This window comes from Larimichthys crocea, chromosome VIII (assembly GCF_000972845.2).
Source record: "Larimichthys crocea isolate SSNF chromosome VIII, L_crocea_2.0, whole genome shotgun sequence".
Classification (NCBI taxonomy): domain Eukaryota; kingdom Metazoa; phylum Chordata; class Actinopteri; family Sciaenidae; genus Larimichthys; species Larimichthys crocea.
The window spans coordinates 1,046,876-1,070,524 of NC_040018.1; the positions used below are offsets into that span (position 1 = coordinate 1,046,876).

At 38.7% G+C, this 23,649-nt stretch overlaps 3 protein-coding genes across 3 annotated transcripts; 1 reads left to right on the plus strand and 2 right to left on the minus strand.

Moving 5' to 3' along the window:
- Positions 1-4: 4 nt before the first annotated feature.
- zgc:113276 (uncharacterized) lies at positions 5-5,604 on the minus strand. Its single transcript, XM_019278063.2, has 10 exons — positions 5,517-5,604; positions 4,958-5,132; positions 4,284-4,477; positions 3,957-4,172; positions 1,518-1,896; positions 1,216-1,349; positions 870-1,109; positions 634-795; positions 434-523; positions 5-346 (listed from the first exon to the last, which is right to left on the minus strand). The coding sequence occupies exons 2-10, from the start codon at positions 5,130-5,132 to the stop codon at positions 176-178; spliced, it is 1,761 nt and encodes a 586-aa protein (XP_019133608.1). The 5' UTR covers positions 5,517-5,604; the 3' UTR covers positions 5-175.
- Positions 5,605-7,127: 1,523 nt separating this feature from the next.
- On the plus strand, positions 7,128-12,430 carry il1fma (interleukin-1 family member A). The gene is made up of 7 exons (XM_010731843.3): positions 7,128-7,252; positions 7,371-7,486; positions 8,375-8,471; positions 8,977-9,355; positions 10,354-10,473; positions 10,584-10,723; positions 11,623-12,430. Exons 1-7 carry the CDS (start codon positions 7,241-7,243, stop codon positions 11,839-11,841), a joined length of 1,083 nt encoding a protein of 360 aa, XP_010730145.3. The 5' UTR covers positions 7,128-7,240; the 3' UTR covers positions 11,842-12,430.
- Positions 12,431-12,756: 326 nt separating this feature from the next.
- ace2 (angiotensin I converting enzyme 2) lies at positions 12,757-22,732 on the minus strand. Its single transcript, XM_010731844.3, has 18 exons — positions 22,492-22,732; positions 22,205-22,363; positions 21,989-22,082; positions 20,917-21,060; positions 20,649-20,764; positions 20,421-20,526; positions 19,392-19,489; positions 19,093-19,262; positions 18,275-18,501; positions 16,922-17,066; positions 16,657-16,755; positions 15,932-16,054; positions 15,526-15,704; positions 14,472-14,530; positions 14,250-14,350; positions 14,044-14,160; positions 13,281-13,475; positions 12,757-13,185 (listed from the first exon to the last, which is right to left on the minus strand). Exons 1-18 carry the CDS (start codon positions 22,678-22,680, stop codon positions 13,074-13,076), a joined length of 2,433 nt encoding a protein of 810 aa, XP_010730146.1. The 5' UTR covers positions 22,681-22,732; the 3' UTR covers positions 12,757-13,073.
- Between the last annotated feature and the right edge of the window lie 917 nt (positions 22,733-23,649).

Consider the following 23,649-nt stretch of genomic DNA (forward strand, 5'->3'; position numbering starts at 1 on the left):
TACCCCGCCTCTTGTCCAGTGCCAGCTGGGATCGGCTCCAGCCCTGTCCAAGATTGAATGATATAGTTCCTAAAAAGAAGTCCATTTCACAGCTTTTATTGAAGTGTAGGCCTATCATCATCATCAAGAATAGATGACTGCTCACATACACATTTCTTCGGGCTAAATGCTAAAGTCAAAGCCATAACAGGCCTTGCATCTGTTGAATATATTCTTCAGTTTTAGATTTCTCTCCACTCGGTTCAGAAGCGTCCCCATTGTCCCGTTGTTGACGGCGTGCAATGTCTTTGGCGATTCGCATGCTGGCAGCCTGTCCACCAGCCAGGTTTACTGCATGAGGTCCCACCTGCATGTAGGAAATGTAGTCTGTAAAATAATAGCGCAGATTGTTGTTGAGATCTATTTTTGCACACCAAAACACGAGAAAACCTACCTGAAGAGCTGTGTACTGCCCCATCAGATAGAGCGGACACTCTTCAGCCCACTGTAAGCTTTCTGATATGCACGGCCAACCGTCTATCACCTTCATGCAGAGACAAGCCAAACACAATTTATGAATCTGGCAGTATTTCCTTGTTCACGTTACAGTAAGCACACATGGGTTGATTTTAAAAATGTACATGTCCAACCCACCTGAATGGGGAATTCCTTCATCACCTCAGAAAGCAATGGGTCCTGTTTGACATCAAGTTTGCAGCCGGTGGCGAGCCAGATCATATCTCCAGTCCAGTGGTTCCCGGTGCTGAGGGAAAGACTCCAGGCCTGGCTTCTGTAGCACCAGCTGGCTTCACTCACCTGGATTGTTACATGAGATTCAGGTGAAAAAAAATCACCTGTCATAAGATTATCTTATGCACTTAACCCCTTACCTGACAGTATGTCTTCACGTCCACCTGTCCATTCAGGATGAATGGCTGTAGGTGGATGTACGCCTCTGGTGTGACGGCCCCTCCTTTCCTTGCTTGGCGAATCATAGCCAGCCGCCTGTGGAGACTCCGTTCATTATAGAACTGTCGTAGGTAGGCTTGGCCGTCCATCTTGATGCCGTGTTCCACATGGGAGTAACGACCCACCAGGGTCTCCACGTCGCCCACATCAAACTGTTTTAACTGTAGAAGAAACAATAAAGACAGACATGTGTGTCGGAGGCAGACAGGTGTACCTGCAGTAATTCTTTATGGTTGGGCTACATGCGGTTTCACACTGTCACTAGACCTGCAGGTACTTCCTCATGACCCATGTCACATGGCTGGCACCTTGCTGCAGGGCAAGTGAGACGACATGAGCGCTGGTCAGACCTCCACCAACTACCATTACTCTCTGCCCTGCCTCACACACTACACACAGTTCTAGACACACATAAGCATACAGTACTTGTAAAAGTGTTGCAGCAAGGATGACTGAAGTCTGTGGGAAACCTCAGGTGAAAGCAAAGTATTATTGAATATTCTGAACAAATGCTATAACATAGTTTCCCTCTAAGGTTTTTCTCAACCCTCAGAAGTAATCTGACTCACCTTCAGTGGGAAAAGTCTCTTTCTGTCTCTGATGATCTTTAAGTTGTTGTCGAGCAGTTGCCAGGTGGTGCATGAGGTGCACTGTGTGTTGCAAACGCTCCTCTGGGTAGCTCTCTCCAATGCTTTTCACCCACGAAGGGATGTTTGCCATCTGGGCACGGGTTGGACCTGTTGCCATAATGACCTGATGGGCTCTTAGGATGTTTCCTTCCTGAAATTGGACTTGAAAATATTTCACTCTCTTCCTTTCAGTCACTGTCATGGCCTCATTCTCTGTTTCCTGAGCATTGTCTTCCATCTTCTCCTTGTTTTCACATATGGGTGTGATGTTCTCCACTGTTCCCTTTACCAGAACTTTGTCCAAGTTGTATCTCTCCACCTGTACGTTTTAGATTCACCAACTCAAAAATACTCATACTCAGCATTATTTCATATGTTTCCATCTAAATGTCAACAAATCACACAAAGACCAACAACGCCTTTTCATACATAAGTTTTTAAATGTGTCATTAGAGGTATTACAATGCTAATAGTATTGTTTATCATATTGTATTCAAGCTTTTTGGTAATTATAATTATAATATTAAATATTTAACCTTAATGTTAGTTAAGAAATAACTCCGAACAAGCATAAAGCAAAACTCAAATCACATCAAATGTTATTTACAGTTAGGCACGAAAATATTTGGACAGTGACACAAGTTTTGTTATTTTAGTTGTTTACGAAAACATATTCAGGATACAATTATATAATCAATATAGGCTTAAAGTGCAGACTCTCAGCTGTAATTTAAGAGTATTCACATCCAAGTTGGAGCAAGGGTTTAGGAATTACAGCTCTTTAATACGTAGCCGCCTCTTTTTCAAGGGACCAAAAGTAATTGGACAGTTGACTCAGATGGCTACAAAAAAAAACAAAAAACAAGGCTGCATGGGCTCTTCCATCGTTAATCTGTCATTAATTAGGCAGTTAAAAGGTCTAGAGTTGATTCCAGGTGTGGCTTTTACATTTTGAAGCTGTTTCTGTGAACACACAACATGCGGTCAAAGGAGCTCTCAATGGAGGTGAAACAGACTATCCTGAGGCTGAAAAAAAGAAGAAATCCATCAGAGAGATAGCAGAAATGTTAGGAGTGGCCAAATCAACAATTTGGTACATTCTGAGAAAAAAAGAGTGTACTGGTGAGCTTGGGAACTCAAAAAGGCCTGGACGTCCACAGAAGACAACAGTGGTGGATGATCGCAGAATCCTATCCATGGTAAAGAAAAACCCCTTCACAACATCCACTCAAGTGAAGAACACTCTTCAGGAAGTAAGTGTATCAGTATCTAAGTCTACCACAAAGAGAAGACTTCATGAGAGTAAATACAAAGGATTCACTACAAGGTGCAAACCATTAATCAGCCTCAAAAATAGAAAGGCCAGAATTGACTTTGCCAAAAAACACCCAAAGAAGCCAGTCCAGTTCTGGAACAGCATTCTTTGGACAGATGAGACTAAGATCAACCTGTACCAGAATGATGGGAAGAAGAAAGTTTGGAGAAGAATTGGAACAGCTCATGATCCAAAGCAGACTACATCTTCTGTAAAACATGGTGGAGGCAGTGTGATGGCATGGGCCTGCATGGCTTCCAATGGTACTGGGTCACTTGTGTTTATTGATGATGTGACAAAAGTCAGAAGCAGCCGGATGAATTCTGAAGTGTATAGGGATATACTTTCTGCTCAGATTCAGCCAAATGCAGCAAAGTTAATTGGACGGCGCTTCACGGATGGACAATGATCCAAAACATACTGCAAAAGCAACCCAGGAGTTTAAAGTTTGCTTCTTTAAAGCAAAGAAGTGGCATATTCTGCAATGGCCAAGTCAATTTACCAAATCTCAACCCAATCGAGCATGCATTTCACTTGCTCAAGACAAAACTTAAGGCAGAAAGACCCACAAACAAGCAACAACTGAAGACAGCTGCAGTAAAGGCCTGGCAAAGTATCACAAAGGAGGAACCCCAGCGTTTCATGCTGTCCATGGGTTCCAGGATTCTCAACAAAATATTGAAAAGTAACATTTTACTTAGGGTTATGTTTATTTGTCCAATTACTTTTGAGCCCTTTGAATTAGGAGCGTTTGTATATAAATAGCTACAATTCCTACATGTTTAATCATATATTTTTGTTCAACCCCTTGAATTAAACCTTAAAGTCTGCACTTCAATTCCATTGTAGTTGTTTCATTTCAAATCCAATGTGGTGGCATGCAGAGCCCAAATCATGAAGATTGTGTCACCGTCCAAATATTTCTGGGCCTAACACTGTAGATGCAGTGTTTCATGCTTTCATTTTGAAATATTGTAAACACACGACAAGTCAAGCAAGCAGTGCTTTTATTGCATTTAATTGTACATACCATGCAGAACACACACACTCACACACACACACACCTGATCTTTAAAGAAATCCACACTCAGTTTGCTTCCCGGCAAGCTGAAAGACAAACTCTTCTTGAGTGTTGAAGTGATGTTGAGACGTTTCCTCTCCTTCTTTCCAAGCCTCATGTCATTGAAAAATGCATTTTCGTCCAGAATGTAAACCTGGTCCGGAAGACTGTGAAGCTCCGCCGAACGATCACACTTTAAAACAAACTCCTGCAGTGCTTTCTGTGCAGGAAAAACACACACGCACACACACACACAGGTGCTTGTTTTACATTCACACTTTAAAAACACCTTCCTCATTTCTACTTCTGTTGAATTTATTTGTGTCTATACCTTATTGAGAGGATCTGAGTGCACAAGCGTGTGTGAGCGCAGATGAGGGATGTTCAGAGCTGTGAACTGGCTCTCCCACAGAGTGGTCCATTCTCCGTAGGAATCTACCACTCGGAGACTCAGCGGGGGGCAAATGACCCTCTCCGATATTGTGGACTTTGCTATTTGCTCCTCCAGTGTCACGCCTGGAGAGACTAATCACAAACCAGAAACAGGAAGGCTATTTGATTTATAGTGCGTCACAAGTAGTAACAGTGGCAAAAAAGCCTTCATTTATTTAGTGTGTCAGCAAACTGATCAGGAGCCTATGAATCACACATCTTTTGTTTTGTTTTCAGTGTAAGTAAAAGGAAATTCAGTTGCCTGGTTGGTCAGTATTATCAGGCTAATGCAAAACTCATTTCAGACAATTATTTTCTTTATCCATAATCTGCTAATTAAAAGTTCTCAATTAACTGCTGTTTAATCATTGGTACGAACCATCGTACTGAAAAATGTCCATCACAATTTTCCATTATTTGTTTTTGTCCGACCGAATATTCACAAAGATTCACAATTTAGACACTGGATTTTGTGAATAATTGACATTTTTACTTTTCAAAAGTCATTATCAGTAATTGTTCTGCCCAATTAACTAATCATTTAATTAACTCATCCTTTCATAGGTCAAGTACCAGTTGCTGCATTTCTCTTCTTCAGGTTTGGTTGAGGCCTCGGAGGGTCCGAGCAGGAGGTGGAGAGTGGTAAGTCATGTCCAGGGTCTGAGTTTGGATCAGGGTTGGATAGTAAACTAGCCAGGGTCAAGGCATGAGGGCCACCCCCTATTATTAACACATCAAGTATCACCATCTGAAACACACACACACACACACACACACACACACACAATATAGGACAGTGTTACACATTCACACAGGTGCAGTCAGGTGAATAGTACTTTTAAAACCTAATTTGTGATCAGAGTTAGTTCCTTAAACTGCAACGTGTCACTTTCACTCAGTGGTGGTTTGTAGTGTTCAGCACAGTATTCAGTTTTAAATGAATTCAGTCTCAGATGCAAACATATATTTACAGCATTTCAGAGGGAACACCATGATAACCGATTAAAGACATAAATAAGTATGATAGTTATTTTATTTACCTGTTGTTTTATTGCCAAAAAGTTCTTTCTGTCACTCTGGAGAAGCAGTTAAAAAGACACACGTCATGCAGAATCACATACACTCAACATACCTGGTTGAGTTTGAATTGTCAACTTATGCCGGCTTCTGATGGTGGGAACGTGGTCTGTACCTCAGCTCTGGCATACTGTTGTGTACAGTGGTACGGTGTAGATTTTGCGACAGTGGCGTGTTCCTCTCATGTAACTCAATCCACCTCAGCGTGTACAGATTTAGATAGACTTCACTGGCTCGACAGGGAAAGCTGGAAATAGCTTCAGTGTGTGTGTTTGTTATAAATTTAGTAACATAACTCAGCCCAGTATGAAAACAGTGCACCAGCAAAAGTCTCCATAGGATTAAAATATCCGAAATATTGTTCACAACAACAAACATTGAAGACACCTGCCAGATGCTAGAGTTTAAATGACATCCGGTTAAAGGAATAGTTTGACATTTCACAAAATATGTTTATTAACTCAGCTTTCCTGCCAATAGCTGGATGAAAATTTCAAAAAACGCTCTCATTAGCTTAGCATACAGATCTTTTCTGGTTGCCTGGCAAACTCAATTTGTGAGTGACAGAAAAGTGGGAAGAGAGGGAGAGAGACGGGGGGGGGGGGGGGGGGGGGGATGACATGCAGCACCCATTTTTAGATTAGCCGGGAGGAGGAAGAGGTAGGACTGTGAACGTGGCGGCGGCCAGAGCCACCACACTCTGAGCTGCACATCAGCTCTTCAGAAACCTGTGGGAGACGTCACAGATACTTTGTCTATTCTTTATGCTGTTTACGGTTGGTCCCTGTTTGGACCATGCAGGTTTTACAGGCAGCATGACTGACATCTTGCCTTTAGTGTTCACCAACCAAGTGAGGAAACAAACATGGACGTAAACAATCAAACAGATCTTTGCAAATGTTTAATGAGGAAGGAAATGCACTTAAAATGTTTGTTAGACCTCAATGTAATGTCATGATGAGTAACAATGGATGTACTGGACGAAAAAATTTCTTGTTGTTTACTTTATTTGGCTTTTAATAAAATACTATTAGTGATTTCATAACACATAGTACTAATGAGACATAACGTAAAGCAAAATATAACAAACTACACTTCACCGTTGCTTTTCCTTCCGTTTTTTTTATTAGGTTACTGGTTTGTAGAACCACATTTACTACAAATTTACATTGTTTACTCTCCATAACAGAATTATTAACCGTCACAGAGGAAGTCATATTCTTCCAATAGTTCCTATGTCTAACTGGACCGCTGTGATTTCCTCTTCTGTGTGTTCAGGATTTGTGGTTATTTGTGGACAGTGTTGGTATTGTAATGAATTTAAGGAAGTGAACCACAAAGTAAACGAAGACAGTGCAGTACAGGATGGTGTGGGTGTGTGCGTGTGACGGTGAGATGACTTGTTTGGACACTTTCATTACCTCTTCTGCTTGTCAATGAGTCCTTACATGTAAGAAAATCTACATCACCAGGAGAAAGAAAAACACACTTTTACTGATGAATTCCCCCATTCTTTCTTCTATTTTCAAAAGTTCTGTTTTCTAACAAAATCATATTGCACACTGATGTATTTAAGATTTACTTCTTTAACTTCCTCTTCTGACACCAGTTCCCCATCCAAGATAGTGTCCCCTTATGTGTCAGTGACCCCGCATTCTTACTTCCTCTTTTGCTCATACAAAGCAGAAGCACAGACATCCAAGGGCTTTAAAAGAGCCTCTCTATCACTGCGGTCGGCTTCATTCTTTGGCACTGTGACGAGCGGACACTGTCGGCATCATGGATCTGAAGGTGGGTGACAAAATCTAATAGTCTTAAACACTGAATGAATGTTGTGGCACACATTTTAAAAGATATGAGTGTGTATAACGACTGATGTTATGTTTGTTTATTTATTCCTAAACATCAGGATTCTCTGGTTAAGGGAGGAGTGCTGATCGTCCACCAGATACACGAAGGAAAACACCAGTATGACGTGGAAAATGTGGTGAAGTACAAAAAAACGGCTGGAGATAGAGCGTTAAGGTATAAGCTATACACTGACTAATGCATGGTTATGTAAAGTAACACAGCAGTTTAGAATAGCATTCTAAAGCATTTGCTTTACTGCACAAGACATAAAAAGGACATAAAAAAACAAATGAATTGCCAAAAAAGCTAAAAGTTTGCACAAAATATAGATTTTTTTTCAACCAAACACATACAATAGATAATTGAAAAGAAACAATCTCTGGCACAGGAGTTCAGACAGTTCCAGTAGAATAAATACTAACTATAAGATTGGTTACTACTGTAACATACTACAACTTTCTAGTAAGGCATATTTTATAATACAGTTTATAAATGAGAATTAAAATTATGTTAATTAGTTGATCAACTGAGAAAATAATCTTCATTAGCACTAACTGATATATTACCATTCATTCATTCACATCAACTGCAGACCTGATGGTTCATTACAGGTGATGAACGTTATTGACCCTTTATTATATTCAGTTGAACGCATCTCCTCAGAACATAAATCCAAAATCTCTAATTCACAGCCTTTCTAGTTTTCACAGACTTTAATGAGTTATTAATTTTATAAAAGACCAACAGGTCTGCTGTTTTAAAGATTACAAAGATGTAATAAATGGATTTTGCTTTGCAACTCTCGACTAGAAGATAAGTGATTACATCTGTTTCTGGCTATTAAAGAGTGTCAAAGAGTGTCTGCTATGTGTTTTTATTCATTTTTTTAAAATTAGAAAATAGTAAGCAAGACAAGGAGGTGTGTTAGTATATTCAGCAGCATCAGTTTCATTATTTTTCATAGATACATCTGGAGCTTTCTCTATGAATTTCTAATTATCATTAGTTATAATTAAAAACAATTAGATCTTATATGTTTTCTATGTTTCCTTCTTTTCTCAGGAAAGGAGACAAACTGATGCAAATAAACGGAGCGGACCTGCAGGATCTAACACCAGAGGAGTTGGCACAAATGTTAGCAGAGGGTAGTCCCATGCTGGTGAGTTCACCAGCAACTCCAGGATGTATTGTTGCATAAAACAAGCTGTCACATCGTTACTTTAAAAGTCAATTTCCCCAAACTGAATATACATGTGTGCTTGTCAGAATTCATATTTCATAAAAGCTGCACCTGTTTTCTTATATTTCTGTTGGAGTTAATGAAAATAAACCTTAGATGAACTTTAAAGATCCAGTGTGTCAGATTTAGGGGGCTCTATTTACAGCATATGGCAGAAATTGAATATAATATGCATAATTATGTTTTCATCAATGTGTAATCACCTGAAAATGAGAATTGTTATGTTTTTATTACATTAGAATGAGCCACAGATATTTGTACAGTAGAAGACAAACTAAACACAGGCTCTGGATGTTGCCACGGTTGTTTTTCCTAAATCATACACACTGCTCTTTTAACTTTTAATGTTTAAATCAAACTAAAACTAAAGTACACAGCATTTTATTGAAATTATATTGTATTCACCCCTGCTTCTGGTTCGCAGACAGTTCACAAGGCTGGCAGCATAAATGAGCACACTGAGCAGCCGTCCCCAGCTGAGGACACTCTACGTCCCGTCTCCAAGGAGGTCACACTTCTCAGTTTCTGCATGGAGATGAAGAAGGAGGAGGACTTGGAGGAGGAAGTGGGGCAGGAGGGGGAAGTAAAAGAGGACGTGGGTGTTGAGGAGGATGTTTGCAAACCTGGAAATGTGGAGAATGGGGAAGGTGGAGATCTGCTCATTGTTTCCATGACAAAAACCAGCATTTCTGTGGTGAGCGGGAGGGGCTGCGAGGACGGGACCTCCTGCCAGGGATGTGATGGGACAGGATGCAGCTTTAATGATGTAGTTGTGGTGTCAGAAACCAGCACGGTGACACTTGGTGAGTAAGTTTTTTTAATATATATTTAAGTTCAAAATCTAAAAGGACTCAAGTTTGAACTACTGCTTTAATCTTTAATCATGTATTCATGTATTTTTTTTAATCATATGACACATTTTAAATGTACACATGTATATATAATTGTACTTATACCTTGCTACATTTGATGGCACCAACATTAACAAAAAGAAATCATAAGCTGTTAATGATACAGAATAAAATAATATTTTATATAAGAGATTGTTACTTGGTAAAATATGAAATAAAACGCCAAACCGGAAATTCAACAGTACTAATATCCTGTTACCGTCATAGTTGAAAAAGTTGTATTGTTATTTATATGTAATTTTAGGGGAATTTATACATAATAAAGTAGTATTTGACAGTAAATGACAGACTGTTAATTGTACACTGTCATATTTAAAAGCAAAACATTTACATGGTATTTTCATGTTAATTTTATGACAAAACAGTGTTTGTTTGATAAAAAAAAACTGTATTTATATGATAAAATTTAGAATAAAACACCAACCCTAAACTTAAAATCGACAGTACTAATATCCTTTTATGGTAATATTATAATATAACCACTGTATTTATTTATTTTAAGGTAAAATTAATAAAAACAACAGTTTTTTTTTAGTTTGTTTTTTTGCAGTGTGCTCTGGCATTGGACTGTAAAAGTAGCTCGGAGCACTTTCATGTAAAATCCAGTTAGTTAGATAGTCCTGTAGTCAGTTACACAAATCACTTTTTCAAGAGTAAACTCCATGTGCAAAAGAAAAACAAGAAAATAAAGTGTAAAAGCATAACACTTCTGTGACAACTACTGGCCTCCAACTAGTCTTGGCATTTTTCAGAAAAACTGGAGGATTGAGTTTTCGTTTATGGGTTTAGAAAAGTTTCATACTTCATCCCCTCAGATACTATAAATATTTCTTACAAAGAGCATATAAATTAATGAAGTATTTGCCCTATGTTCCCTGTATCACTTCAAGTTCCAAGAGGAAGTTTCAAACAGGAAAAGGTGTCAAATGGTTCAGTTCAACATGTGGCCACTCACCAATACCTAAGAAGTCTCTGTTCTCAGCATGCTCTCTACGCTTCACCAAATCCAGGTTTGTCAATCAATCATTTAAATAATAGTAATCACAAATATGTTTTTAATTTTAGATAGGCTCTTCATAAATTAATTATTATATGTAATTTTTGATTCTTTTGTGTTCAGAGAAGATCACCATCTACACCTACAAGTCAACCTTTATAGATAAGATTTTCAGAGGAGTGGCAGTGGTCCTAAACTTTACCGAGACCAACTGCTTTGTCAGGTGTTGCAAGGAAGGGGAACGGGTGCTCCTGAAAGTTGAGGTAAGAACTATGACTGAGAGTCTATTTAATGATGTGCAGCATTCATTGCTTTTCCATATACTATATACTGTGGATAGCAAACATGAATACCAACATAACACAGGGAGGAACACTGAACTTATGCATGAAAACTATCAAGCTAACCAAGGTCATTTAATCAGTGAGGCACCCGTTCATATCAGAGACCTGTCACTGCAGTCATGGTCAGAATTACTGGCACATAATGCACAACTTCTCTCAAAAGAATGTTGCAATTACAAATACTTTGGTATTTTCATGTTTATATCTTTTGTTTGCAGTGGAATAAGACAACAAAGCAGAGAGTAAAAGCCGAATCTAAAACATTTTACACAAAGCTTTCAGTTTCTTACACCTCTGTAGTGGAGTTTTGGACCACTCTTCTTTTGCCAGCTGCTCCAGATCTTTCAGATTTGTTGGGTTCCTTCTCCCAATAGCTGTTTTAAGATCTCTCCACATGTGCTCTAAGGGATTTAGATCGGGACTCTATAGATTGCTGGCCACTTCGGAGCTCTCCAGTGTTTTATCTGAAGTATTCTTTGGGTCATTGTAAGACCCATAATCTCTGACAAAGACCCAGCTTTCTGACACTGGTCCATACATTGCACCCCAGAATTCTTTGGTAGCCTTTAGATTTTATAATGCCATGCACACAGTGAAGACATCCAGGGCCTGAAGCAGCAAAGCAACCCTAAAACATACCAAAGTATTTGTGATTGCAACCATTTTCTAAAAGAAGTAGTGCAATATTTTGACTGTATGTTATACACAATTTAACAAGTTGATTATTATGATTGTGATACTTCATAATAAATCATTTCACTGCCCAGATGTTTAACCTGTGCTCTCCATGATGCATATCCACACATTTGTTGTTGTAGACATGTGAAAAGCAGAGGCTGAAGCAGATCTCCAAGAATGACGAGAGCACCCTCTCCTTTGTCTTCTACATGAAGTCTGACCGGACAAAGCGACGGAGGTTTGAGTCAGCGCTGTATGCCGGCTGGTTCATCCAAATCGTCAACACAGACTTCGTGGGAGTGGGAACCGTGGATGGAGGGATGGAAGAACAACGGTTCGTCTTTGTCATTCAGAAGTGACGAAGAGTCTCATTCTCCAGAAGTATTTCCAGTTCTCAGTCAAGTCAGTTTAACATTTAAAATTCTTGTGTGAATTTTATTTGGGACTTGAAGATGATATTATACAAAATGAAAAACATGAGAGGGGCTCCTTTGTTTGAGCCACCTGGTCCAGTGATAGAAACCAATGTCGCTGTGTCAAATTCTGCTATTGCAGAAGTGCGTAGATATGTATCATACAAGTATGTGTGTTTTTAAATGTGTGTGGTACAGGCTTAGATATGTGACGTCATTTTTGGTAATCATTTTTGTTGTTTAACGTGACTTTCAAGCTGATTTTTTTTTTTACAAACATGAATATTTTGTGTTCAAGACGTAACTTACAAAAAATATACACGATAAAACAAACAAGGTGATGTGATAATGTCTTTATTTATTCAACTCTTTCTAATGTACATTAATAAAAGATTTTATGAGCAGAATTACACACAGTATGTCAGACACCAAGTCCAACATATTGGTACTTATGTACCAGATATGCACTAAACACAAAAATGTCTAATCATGAAGCCATTTACAGGATTTTAAATATTAAAAAGTCAAACACAAACAAACATTTTTTGTTCTTTTTGATCAACTATCCTGAATTTTTGCAGTGTGGCATCACAACAGGAAGAGGAAATGCAATACAGTCTGAGAGAAACATTGGAAAAACAATTGAAAGAAACTAAAATGGAAGAAAAAGCTTAGAATTAAATCACATTTTCAGGAGTTGTATGTAAAAATGTTTTGATTAGACTCAAACGTCTTCTATGATTTCTGTAACTGAGCTATTTTTGACATTGATTTAACACTGCAGTGTATAAATGATATATATATATATAGATATTATATTATATATATATATATATATATATATATATATTATATTTCAACATAAAATATTAATGACTACACTTGCACAGGTTCGAGTACTTCATGCTAATTTTAAGCATATTTTTTGACAGATATACTTGAAGTATAAATTAATTTTACTTACATTACAATTTCATGTATGGTATGATGTTTACTACTACTACGTTTAAAAATAGAACATTTAGTACATTCACATTAAAGTATATTTAATATTTTACTACATTTGAGTACAATTAAGTATACTTTTTTGCAAAAATATTCACTATACAGCTGTCGGTAAAAGCAAAACTAAAACTTCGTAAACACCGTCCCTCTGTTTTTCAGAGCCAGTGGTGGATTTAGAATCCAGTTTGTTCATGGCCACTGTCATCATAGGCTTTGTTAACTTGTCCATTAGACATTTCATCGACTTCATCGTAGGGATTTTCCACAACTGGATCTTCAGGTTTCCTACAAACACGAAAGAAACACAACACGTCTCACAGTTATGCAAATCATTTGTGTAATATGGCGGGAATAGCTTTCGGGCTCAAGAGAAAACTCACTTTCTGCGGTCTCTTACACCAGTGATGACGAGGTAAACGCCTGCCAACACCACAACTCCCATGACCACCCCAAATACCACCAGCCACACCTCCACCGGCTGCTGCGTGGGAGTGGCCAGTGTTGGTATAATACCCTCAAACTCCAGCGTCCTGTCATCCAATTGGAAGGCATTGTTGATCCGGCCTCGACATAACCTGGGATCGATATCAAAATGAGTTTGTTATTGCAAACACCTCTTAAATGTCTACAGGGAAAGGTCGCAGAGTGGATTATATCAATTTTAGTAGGAAGCAGTTAATCCTTTTGTTTATTTAAACAGTGCTGCCATCATCTCTTGGTCATTAACCAAAATATTAGACTCAAATATTATTGAAATTTTGTTGATGAAAAGAGATGAAAATTTGAGGGATAAACAACATTTTGGTAATTCACCCTGACATTAACATCTGCAGCACAATAATGGTCATAACGGTGCTAGATTCATCGTTTGGCTTGTCTGTGTCACTAAGATTCGTAATCTTGGGACCATGAATGTCATGGCAATCTCTATACCATAGTAGTTGAGATATTTCAGCCTAAACCAAAGTAGTTAACTGACTCACTAAAAAAAATTCAAAATAAATTTAAATAGTTGGGCTACTTCAGCAGTTTAGGACATGGTCTGTGAAACATTCAGGGTAAGTCAAAGCAAAGTATATTGCATGCAGAGTTTTGGAAGATACTATAGATACACGTGTGTGTTGAACAAAGCTAGCGCCTTACCTTATGGCAGCTTCTACATCACCCTTTGGGATATATATGGACGGATTCCCAGGTTTGGTCACCGCAATGTAGAAGGAGATTCTTGGAGTGTCATTATATGCGTGGATGTCCTCTGATCTGCAGGTGAAAACCAACAAAAGCTCTCAAACAAATAGTCAGTCAGACAAAAACAAGTCCACATTTTTGATTTGGAGGTTGATACTGACGTGAAGAGAAGGGTCTCTCTCTTCATTTGGCTGTAGTACTGCCTCAAAGCATACGCAATGTTGGTCTTGAACAGGTACAGCTCATTGTTGTTCCAGGGATACTGAAACACATTTAAGCAGATTAATAATTTGCCATGATAGAAAAGGTGCAAAATTCAGTCCACATGTAGTCAGATATAGCACCTTAAGTTGTTAAGTATGAGTATGATTAATAATACTCACAGCGTTTTCACCCATGGCAGCCTTCAAACTTATTCTCACTTTAATGGCATACTTTGAATCTGTTAAAAAAAAGTCGAATCATTAATTCAGTTTCAGAAATCATACATTTTCCAGCTAAATACTGCTAATTTCTCGCTAAGTGGTACATAATATGCATTTTGCTTGGGCTGACTCTGAACCACTTGTCTATTATTGGTTAACAAAGTTGCTGTGGCCAAATACATATAAACTGCCATAAATGTTTAATAATTAATCAAACTTGGAACAGTACTGCCAGTTACAAAGCACTTTTTCATTTAACTTTTGAGTCACTAACAATCAAAGCAAAACTTTTGCTCTAGCACTGTGCATTCTTCTCACAAAATATACTTTCTAGTAAATGAAAGGTGTTTGATCATGCAAACTCTGGGCATGAAAACATTGACGACTAAAGTCTGTGTTTTTGTACTTCCTTAAAAACATTTTCAGGGATTTTTTTTTTTTACTTCAGTGCCCTTTTGTAAAGTGACACAGCAAATGGTTCCCCAGAAGAAAAAGAAGAAGAAGTAATTATGCAATGACAAGAAAGTTTTTTTCCCCCCACTGACACAGTTTAAATGTGTCTGGAGCAGCTTTTTGTAATTATCAAAAAGTGTTGAGTTAGAGACAAATACACTCCACCCAGATGAGTTTTCTTTGCAGGAAACAAAGCAAAACAGATAAGTGTTCAAAAATAATATCGATACCACTCTCACTTCTGTAAGATAAATATAAAGCTACAAGAGCCACAAGATGGTTAGCTCAGCTTAGCACAAAGACTGGAAACAGGGGGAAACAGCTAGCCTGCCTGTAACAAAGTCCAACTACCAGCAACTCTAAATTTAATTTAAACCCCCCCAGGGTATACATTTTGGTTTCTGTATGGATTAATTCTCACTAAAAACACATTTTATCTTGTTTCTTTAGAGGTGCTGGTGCATTGCCAGGCTAGCTGTAGTGTCATATTTAACATACAGAGCTGAGAAATACTATTTTAGTGGTAATAATGTCCAATGTTAATGTGTTTTGTACTTACATGGATCTATGTTTGTTTTCCAGCCTACCGTCCGATTGTGTTTCTTATTCTCTACCTTCAGCCAGTCATAAAGTTTTTGGAAATAATCCATCAGGGGGCCGGCGTTCATCCTAGTGTCATTGGATATCACATGCAAGGCCCTCGTCCAGGACTGAGACCTTCCCAGCTCTAACATATTCCTAACAGAAAACATTGATGATGATGGTGACGATGATAAATTACTGATGCATTTATACATATGTACCACAGCACTGTAAAACAGGAATGAGACACTTTCTTTTAATTTTGATTTAAAATGGTTAGACTGACTATCCAAATAGGAAATGTATGTATTTATCACCAAAATAACCAAGAGAGTATCTGATACTGTAGCAGTCGTCAAAAACAAACAGGAAGTCGTCCATACCTCAGTTTGGTTCCTGCTTCTTTAGAGCCAGTAATGTCACATGAAGACAAGGCATCTGTATGACCGGCTGCGTCACAGAGCGCCTTTTGGAACTGAAACTGGTAGATGGTTCTAGTGAAGTACCTGCATTAACAACCAAAGACAAAGAAACACACACACACACACACACACAAGTTACAAAGTACATCGAAAACATGTCTTCACTTCTTTTCACTCTACTGAAAGTCAGTCAAAAGTTTTTCTTATACAGTTTTGATGCTGCTTAGTATTTTTAGCATTTCTCGTTCACTCTCTGCCTTCCAGTTTTAGATGCTTGGGCAGTAAAAATGGCAATGCAAGTTGTTAAATATAAACTGGTGTCATTCCATATGTATACAAGAAGAGGAAAAGAACAGAAAAAGTGAAGCTGCATCAACACACAACACATGCTTGATTTTTCCAAGGCCAGACATTTCACCAAATTTCACTGATATACACGTGATATCACCTGTCAGGTGTTCACTAACACTAACGTGGAGTTTAACAAATTTGTGAACAAAGAATGAAGTCAAAGAAGTCTTGGAACTTTTACTTTAACTCGTGTAAAATGTGAGCAAAAATAAGTGTTTATATTTTTATGTAAGTATACATGAACAAGTTTTAATCATATCCTGCCAACCAAGAAACTGATTGTGAGGTTCAAAGTTGCTGGAGTTAAGATGCTGTTATTTCTACTGCAGCTTTACCTGATGAAAGAATAGTCTCCTGATACATGGAACAGAGCAGGTGGGTCACAGTAGGTCTCATCTCTTGGCACTGGCTCCACCACCCCAACCAGGTCCCTCCTGTTATAACAACAGAGAGTCTGATGCAGCCAACTACTGTAACCACAGACTACACACCACTGTACTTGTGTGCAATATGTCATGATCCTATTTGATTACAGTGATATTAGATGCCAGTAGCGTTAACTTGATTATTTACAAATGTGTCTTATAGGTCTCGGCTTACTTCATCTCCCACCAGCGCTTCATCCATTCATTTTTGTTGATGTTCCCTGCAAACACCTGCCACCTCCATTCCTCCAGCATGTAGGTGAACGGCAGTGTGGCCACAATGGTGAGTGCCTGTTTGAGCAGGAAGTTGATCTCAGTTTCTGTGGGCAAAAAAACACAAAATGGTGATAAGGTTCAGAAAGCCATCTGCTTCTGTCTAATCATTTTAGAAGTTAAGTTCTGGATTAGAAACAATGTATTCATGATAAATATTATATATATTGTTTCTGGAACATTTCAGTGAGCTTACTGCAAAACCCAGGAGTTTAAAAGCACTCCGCATGCATGTCAGACACTGTAAGTAAGTGACAGTTTGTCTATCGGTTAGATCAGCAGGGCCTGGCGTCCAAGGTCATGTTATGCTTGGTTATCTGATGTGACTGACGTAAACAGGTGAATACAGGTGTGACCTGCTCTATCCAGGTGGCACCAAAGGCGTTGAAGCTATTTTTATCCTATGGGCCATTCAAGGGCAGCAACCAAGACACATTTGTCATACATACTCAGTGTAAGTCATACATTTAGAGTTAGCTAATGCTAGATAAATACCAGCTAAAGTTATTCTTCTGCCATTTTTGGCAATTACCGAACAGCTTCAAGTGCATTCAGGACTGAAGGAGAGCCAGATTTGTTTGTATCCCAGGAAAATAAACAGAGATTTGTGATTTGGCCAACCGGACACAAGACACTTGAAATGGCTGTAGTCGTTTCATCTGAAACTATTGATTATAGCAACTTAAGGTTTTTGAGAAAGTGATATTTCTTTGGTTTGATAACTGTCAGTGTTGTCTACATAAATGTTGTTGTGGAGAAATTGCTGAAGTCAAAGGTCAATGGTGAGGTCAGGAGGGAAGAAAGTGTTCAGGAGCCTCTGATGTCTTATGCTGTATTATTTATTGACGCTTGGCCAAGGAGAATTAGAGACACTCTCAAAGTTCATCAGAAGTGCCTGAGTCAGTCTCACATTCTGCCCAACTCATCCTGGTGGATAGACTTTAAACCCCAAGATAACACCACAAATACAATATGCCCAGAATTAGTCAAAGAGAATGTTTTTACCCATGGAGGTGTTGTCAGCATATTCTAGTCTGGAGACACAGATGTCTGTTTACGCAGATTAGAACGTCAACAGCAACTATCTATTATGAAGGCAGCAATAGGTCTCTTTGACCCTGGCCACCACAGTGTTGAGATAGACTGGCACCTACTGTTCTCAACCAAAGCCAAACAACTAATACTGCTGAGGACCACAAGGCCCACACGTGACCACGTGTAACCTAAGGATAGAAAATTCCATAACAAATATTACCATTATCATAAACGAAGTCAGGACCCAGGAGACCCAGGCTCTTCAGGTGTTTGGGTGTTGCAGCAGAGAGGGACATGATTTCTCCGACACCCTCGTGGAAACCCTCGTTGGCTCCGTCCCTCAGGAGGTAGGACAGATTACGATACGCCATCTGGTACTGGTTGTGACCCATCTCATGGTGCACTGTGAGGAAGTTGTCCATGTTGACCTGGGTGCACATTTTGATCCTGAAGACATCACAGGAAAAGTGTTGTTGTCAGCAGTTATAATGTGTGGCACATAATGTCATATCAGATATGTACCAATAAAAAAGTTCTTTCTGTTGAGTCAGACTTAACAAATGACTTTGTCTAAGGAGATAAGTGGAGTTACATGGATTTATGATGAACATGAATTACTTATTTTTAATCCAAACTGGCCCTTAAGAAGCCATAAAACTTTGCCATACATGTTAAAAGGGAAGCCGTATGGATTAATATTTAACTTTCTTTATCAGCAGGAAAGAATGACTCAGAGATTAATCAATATTGTTCCCAACAAGTTCATACCATCATATTTATGGCTGTCATGTACTGATCTACAGCGCGATAACTCTTGAACTCACTGAACAAAAAAGCCATATAAATTATCTCACATGAAAATATATTTTAAAAGGAACTGCTGTAACAATGTAAGGTTTTTAATTATGTATATACACTCTGTGTCCTAACCAAAAAATCTCATATTGTGCATATCTCAACAACAGTTTCTTTTTGTTTGAGAGTCAGTAACTTCAGCATCAGAGAGTCAGCACGCTTGCACAGCTGTGAGTGTATTACCTAAAGTCCTCTCTGTTTCCCATGTCCCAGGCTGTGGGGTGACAGACCACCTTGCGTCCATCAGGCTTCACGAACATGGAGTTATTCCAGAAATTTGGGAACATCTCATAAAGACCCACAGACATGAAGAACTTCTCTGCTTCTTCAAAAAGCCGAATCTCAGTCCAACCCTGAAATTCAATCAAGGATTTCAACGTCTTGTTTGTTTTAATTTCTTTATCACTGCAAAGCGAGTGTTTATTACCCTAATAATGTTTAATATACAAACAGAATAACAGATTAATTAAAGTGCACAGTACCTGCTTCACCATTTCATCGCTGACATCAATATCTTTTTTTCCGGGGTAGGGAATTGATAGAGGGTACAGGTTAGTCCAGAATCTTCCCCACATGTCACCTGAAAACACAAAAGATAATAATTACTTTTCCCTCTCTAGTAGACACTGACATGTTCCTCCTACAGTAGACTTAAGTCAGAGTTGCAATCCTTTCAAAGGTGATTTGACACATTCACATTTGCTGCTTCTCTTAGTACCATATAACAATGTTGTATTAAACATCCAAACAAAGCACTAAGTAATATTTTTTGAATTATGTCTTTACCAAATCTCAAAAACACACACACACACACATATGTGAAGGTTATTTCACAAGATGTCACTCTGCTTTACATCCTCGCCTATCAAACATATATGAAGTGGTAGTGATAAGACCTTGACAACAGAGGGAGCCATACATAAGCTTTGGACACAAACCTTCAAATCTCCATGCTCTGAAGCTGTATTTTTTTATTACACTGAATCACTTTATTGCCAGCCCATATTTACTGTGTCATTTTGTCTTTAATTGCTTGTTTTACTTCTATTCTTCCTTTATCTTTCTGTACCTTTTATTATTTATTTATTTCTTTACTTTTACTTTATTTATTTGTACTCACTTCTCTCATTGTGCTGCCACTGATATTGAATTTCCCCTCAGGAAAGGCTTCCTATGTTCTTATCTTATCTTGTACTTTGACATTAACATATATTTTTCTTGTTGATATCCTGGTCTCTATGTATGCAATATAGAGGAAGAAAAATTAAGACGGTTATCTGTCTCCCCTTTTCTCCCCTTTTCAGCTTTTAGGGTTTGAAGTTATTCATATTCCTCAGATGTCAGCAAGTTTCTCTGTATTTGAAAATAAAACTTTGAATTTGTGATTATGAATTTCCTGCCTCAGACTCATTCAAAAGAAAATATTAGCAAAAAATAAAATAAAATATTTGAATCAGCAAAGCTAATATTTGCATTTCAATGCCTCTGACATCTATCTATCCTCAACATACCCAGCAGGTGGGCTGGCAGAGGTCCTTCTGAATCAATGCCTTCTTTGTAGACCTCCATGAGCTTGGCTCTCACATAGGCATGCAGCTCCTTGTACAAAGGCAGGATCTATGACAAAAAACAACAAAATATGGTTGTTAATTACTTCACATAATCAATAACGAATAATTGTATAATCTCAACGTTGATGAGACGTACAGGTCACCGATATGGACAGATATTGGACGTACCTCTTTGTATATAGAGCGGACGTCTTCCATGAGCTCATTTCTGGTGTAGTTGAACTGAGCATCCTCCTCAATGGTCTCATAGTTATATCTCCAGTAAGCTCCATAGTCTTCAAAGTCTGCAAGTGTGTGCGTCAGAGAGAACCAATCATAAGAAGAACAAAATGTAGGACAGAGACATTTGTTATTTTTAATTAGGTAATTGTCGTTGCTATCAGCTCTACTACATATTGGAATATAGCAGTGGAATATATTCTTTGAGATGAATTACTGTTTAATTTGGAAGCTTCATTCTTCAGATCCACATAGTCTTCATACAGGGGCCTCATCCTCTTCCCCACCTCTCTCCTCCAGCCCTCCCACACATGCAGCCGCTCGGCGTAGTCTTTGCTGTTGGCCATTACGTGCTCCAGGCCTGTAAACAGAGTTAATCGCAAGTCAGTCATAGTCAGAGTGGGTGCATTAATTGCAGATACATTTTTGTCTTTTCATCAAATCTGCAAAAAAGCAGTGATAGCAGATAGCAGTGGTGGAATTGAACTAAGTACGTTTAGTCAAGTGGCACTTATATTCATCTAGTTTTCAGACATAAGTCATATACCGTTTATGAAATGATTCATAATAACAAGTACTTGTTCTGCAGAACAATGGTCCGTGCATGAAACTACTACAGTATATTGAATTATTAGATTTATAATCCTGACACAAGAATTTGTAAGCAGCTGTTGTTGCTGTTGTAGCTGCTTGAGGTGGAGCTAACTTCTTAGCTATTTATTTTTTGTGAACAACCTTTTTATTGAAGTACTGCGAGTGAGACATACAGTAGCATCCATACAACTTTTATAAACATAATCCCATCCAACCACCACCCCCCCTCCCGGCAGCATCCCTCTCTCCCCTCCCAGGTCTCCCCCTGGATCAGTCAAACAACTTCTTAACTACTTTATATATAGTACTTTTACCGGGTGGTTCCCAAACCTACGGGTTGGGGCCCCTTCACAGAGTCACTAGATAAATCTGAGGAGTTATGAGATGATTAATGGTTCGAAAGGAGAACATCTCTTTGGTTGTACTGCTAACAACTCATAGACATCTCAGCTGTGACAAGATGACTTAGTCAGACACTGATTGTTTTATAAGAGGTTGTAAAACACTGGCTAAGTAACATGTACATATCTAAACCCCTTTTGGTCAAAAAATATAATTCACACAATCCAAAAAATAAAAAACATTTTTCTTTTCTCAGTGACTGTGTTAATTATAAACTGCTTTATCCGACTCTGGCTGACAGTAGCTGACAGGTAGCCACGTCACCATAACCGGCCCTTATTAACAGAGTGTACCTGGCTCCAAAGTCTGGCAGTTAAGGGGGTCGTCCATAAGGCACACTGTCGCTGTGCTGTAGATTGTACTCATCTCACTCATGACCTTACTCAGCTACAAGTAGATTTTAAAAAAAAGCACAAAAATAACAATGTTTAGGTTATTGTGAAAGAATGAAAAAGCTTAAATCACATATCTAAAACAGATTGAAATTGAACACAGAGTAATTGTCTTACATGTGCAGCTTTATCCTCAGACAGGGCACCAGAGCCTTTGTCTTGTAGGGAGAGGAGCTGTAATTTGATTATTGGATTCTTGATCTCGCTGATGGGGAATTGCTGGGACAGTTTTGACATATTGTTGTAGAAATTGCCCCATATTTCCCCCTGTGCTAACTGTGTGGAATGAAAACAGACATAACAAATCAAGTAAATCAGTAACTTACATCACCTTTGTTTTTGTGAGCACTGGTCAACTTAAAATAGCTACAAGATCTGTGTTTTAAAAGTCTTCGATTGCTCACCAGCTTGTCTGAGTTTTCTTTTGTGATGTTGGTGTTGTAGGCCCATGATGCCAGCGAGTACTGGTACATACGTTGAGTGGCCTCCTTGTCGAACTTCTCCAGGAACACCTCTGCTTCGCTCTCCATGCTTGACTGAGCAGAAACAGCAGAGGACACTGCCAGCAACAATAAAAGAATCCTCACAGACATTGTGGCTGCTTCAGCTCCAGCCACACACACAGACCAACTCTGAGAAGGACGGGCGCTGTACTCTATTATACAGTCAACCTTCGCTGCTGCCTTGGCCTTTGGACAGCAGAGCCATAACTGAGGGTGTATCTGAGTTTCCATTTACAGATAGGATGTTTCAGAGGAACAATGAATGCCACTGGGCTGTGTTTACAGAAAGTGGAATCTGTATTACACTCAATACAATAGTATAACTGTAAACTCTTTTCAAAGCTTTGGTACATTTGTGTGAAGTATGTCAGCATGAAAACGAAAATTAAAAGATTGCAGTATTAGCAAGAAATCAGGATGACTTAATTTATAAATTATAATGAACAGAACGTTTCACACACAAACATTAAATATTGAGAGAAACATGGAATAAATTGTTTTTGTTGACTGTTCGGACAACATCTTTGTTTGAATCTCTTCTTAAAACAACTGAAACAAATTGTTTTTGATAATATAAACATTTTATCCTTTATTTTTCTGGAATTGATATGAGTCTGAATATGAATCTACTTAACAATATATGAATAAGTTCTGAAGTGGTAACCCTCCCCTTTGCCCCAATCATAGACTTGCACATTTAGTGAAGGTGACAAAATAACCATAAAGTATGATTATATATATATAAAAATCTCCTTCTCACCCCGGTGGGGTGGTATCCGTGTCATCCTCAAGCTCAGGTCCTCTACCAGAGGCCTGGGAGTTTGAGCAATGTTCCTAGGACGGCACTCTTCTGGACTGAGGCTTCAGATGTTGTTCCTGGGATTTGCTGGAGCCACTCTCCCAGTTTGGGGGTTACTGCCCCAAGTGCCCCCACTACCACGGGGACCACGCAACCCTTGACCTTCCACATCCGTTCCAGCTGCTCTTTCAACCCTTGATACTTCTCAAGTTTTTCTCATGTTCCTTCTTCCTGATGTGGCGTCAGTGGGATCGCCACAT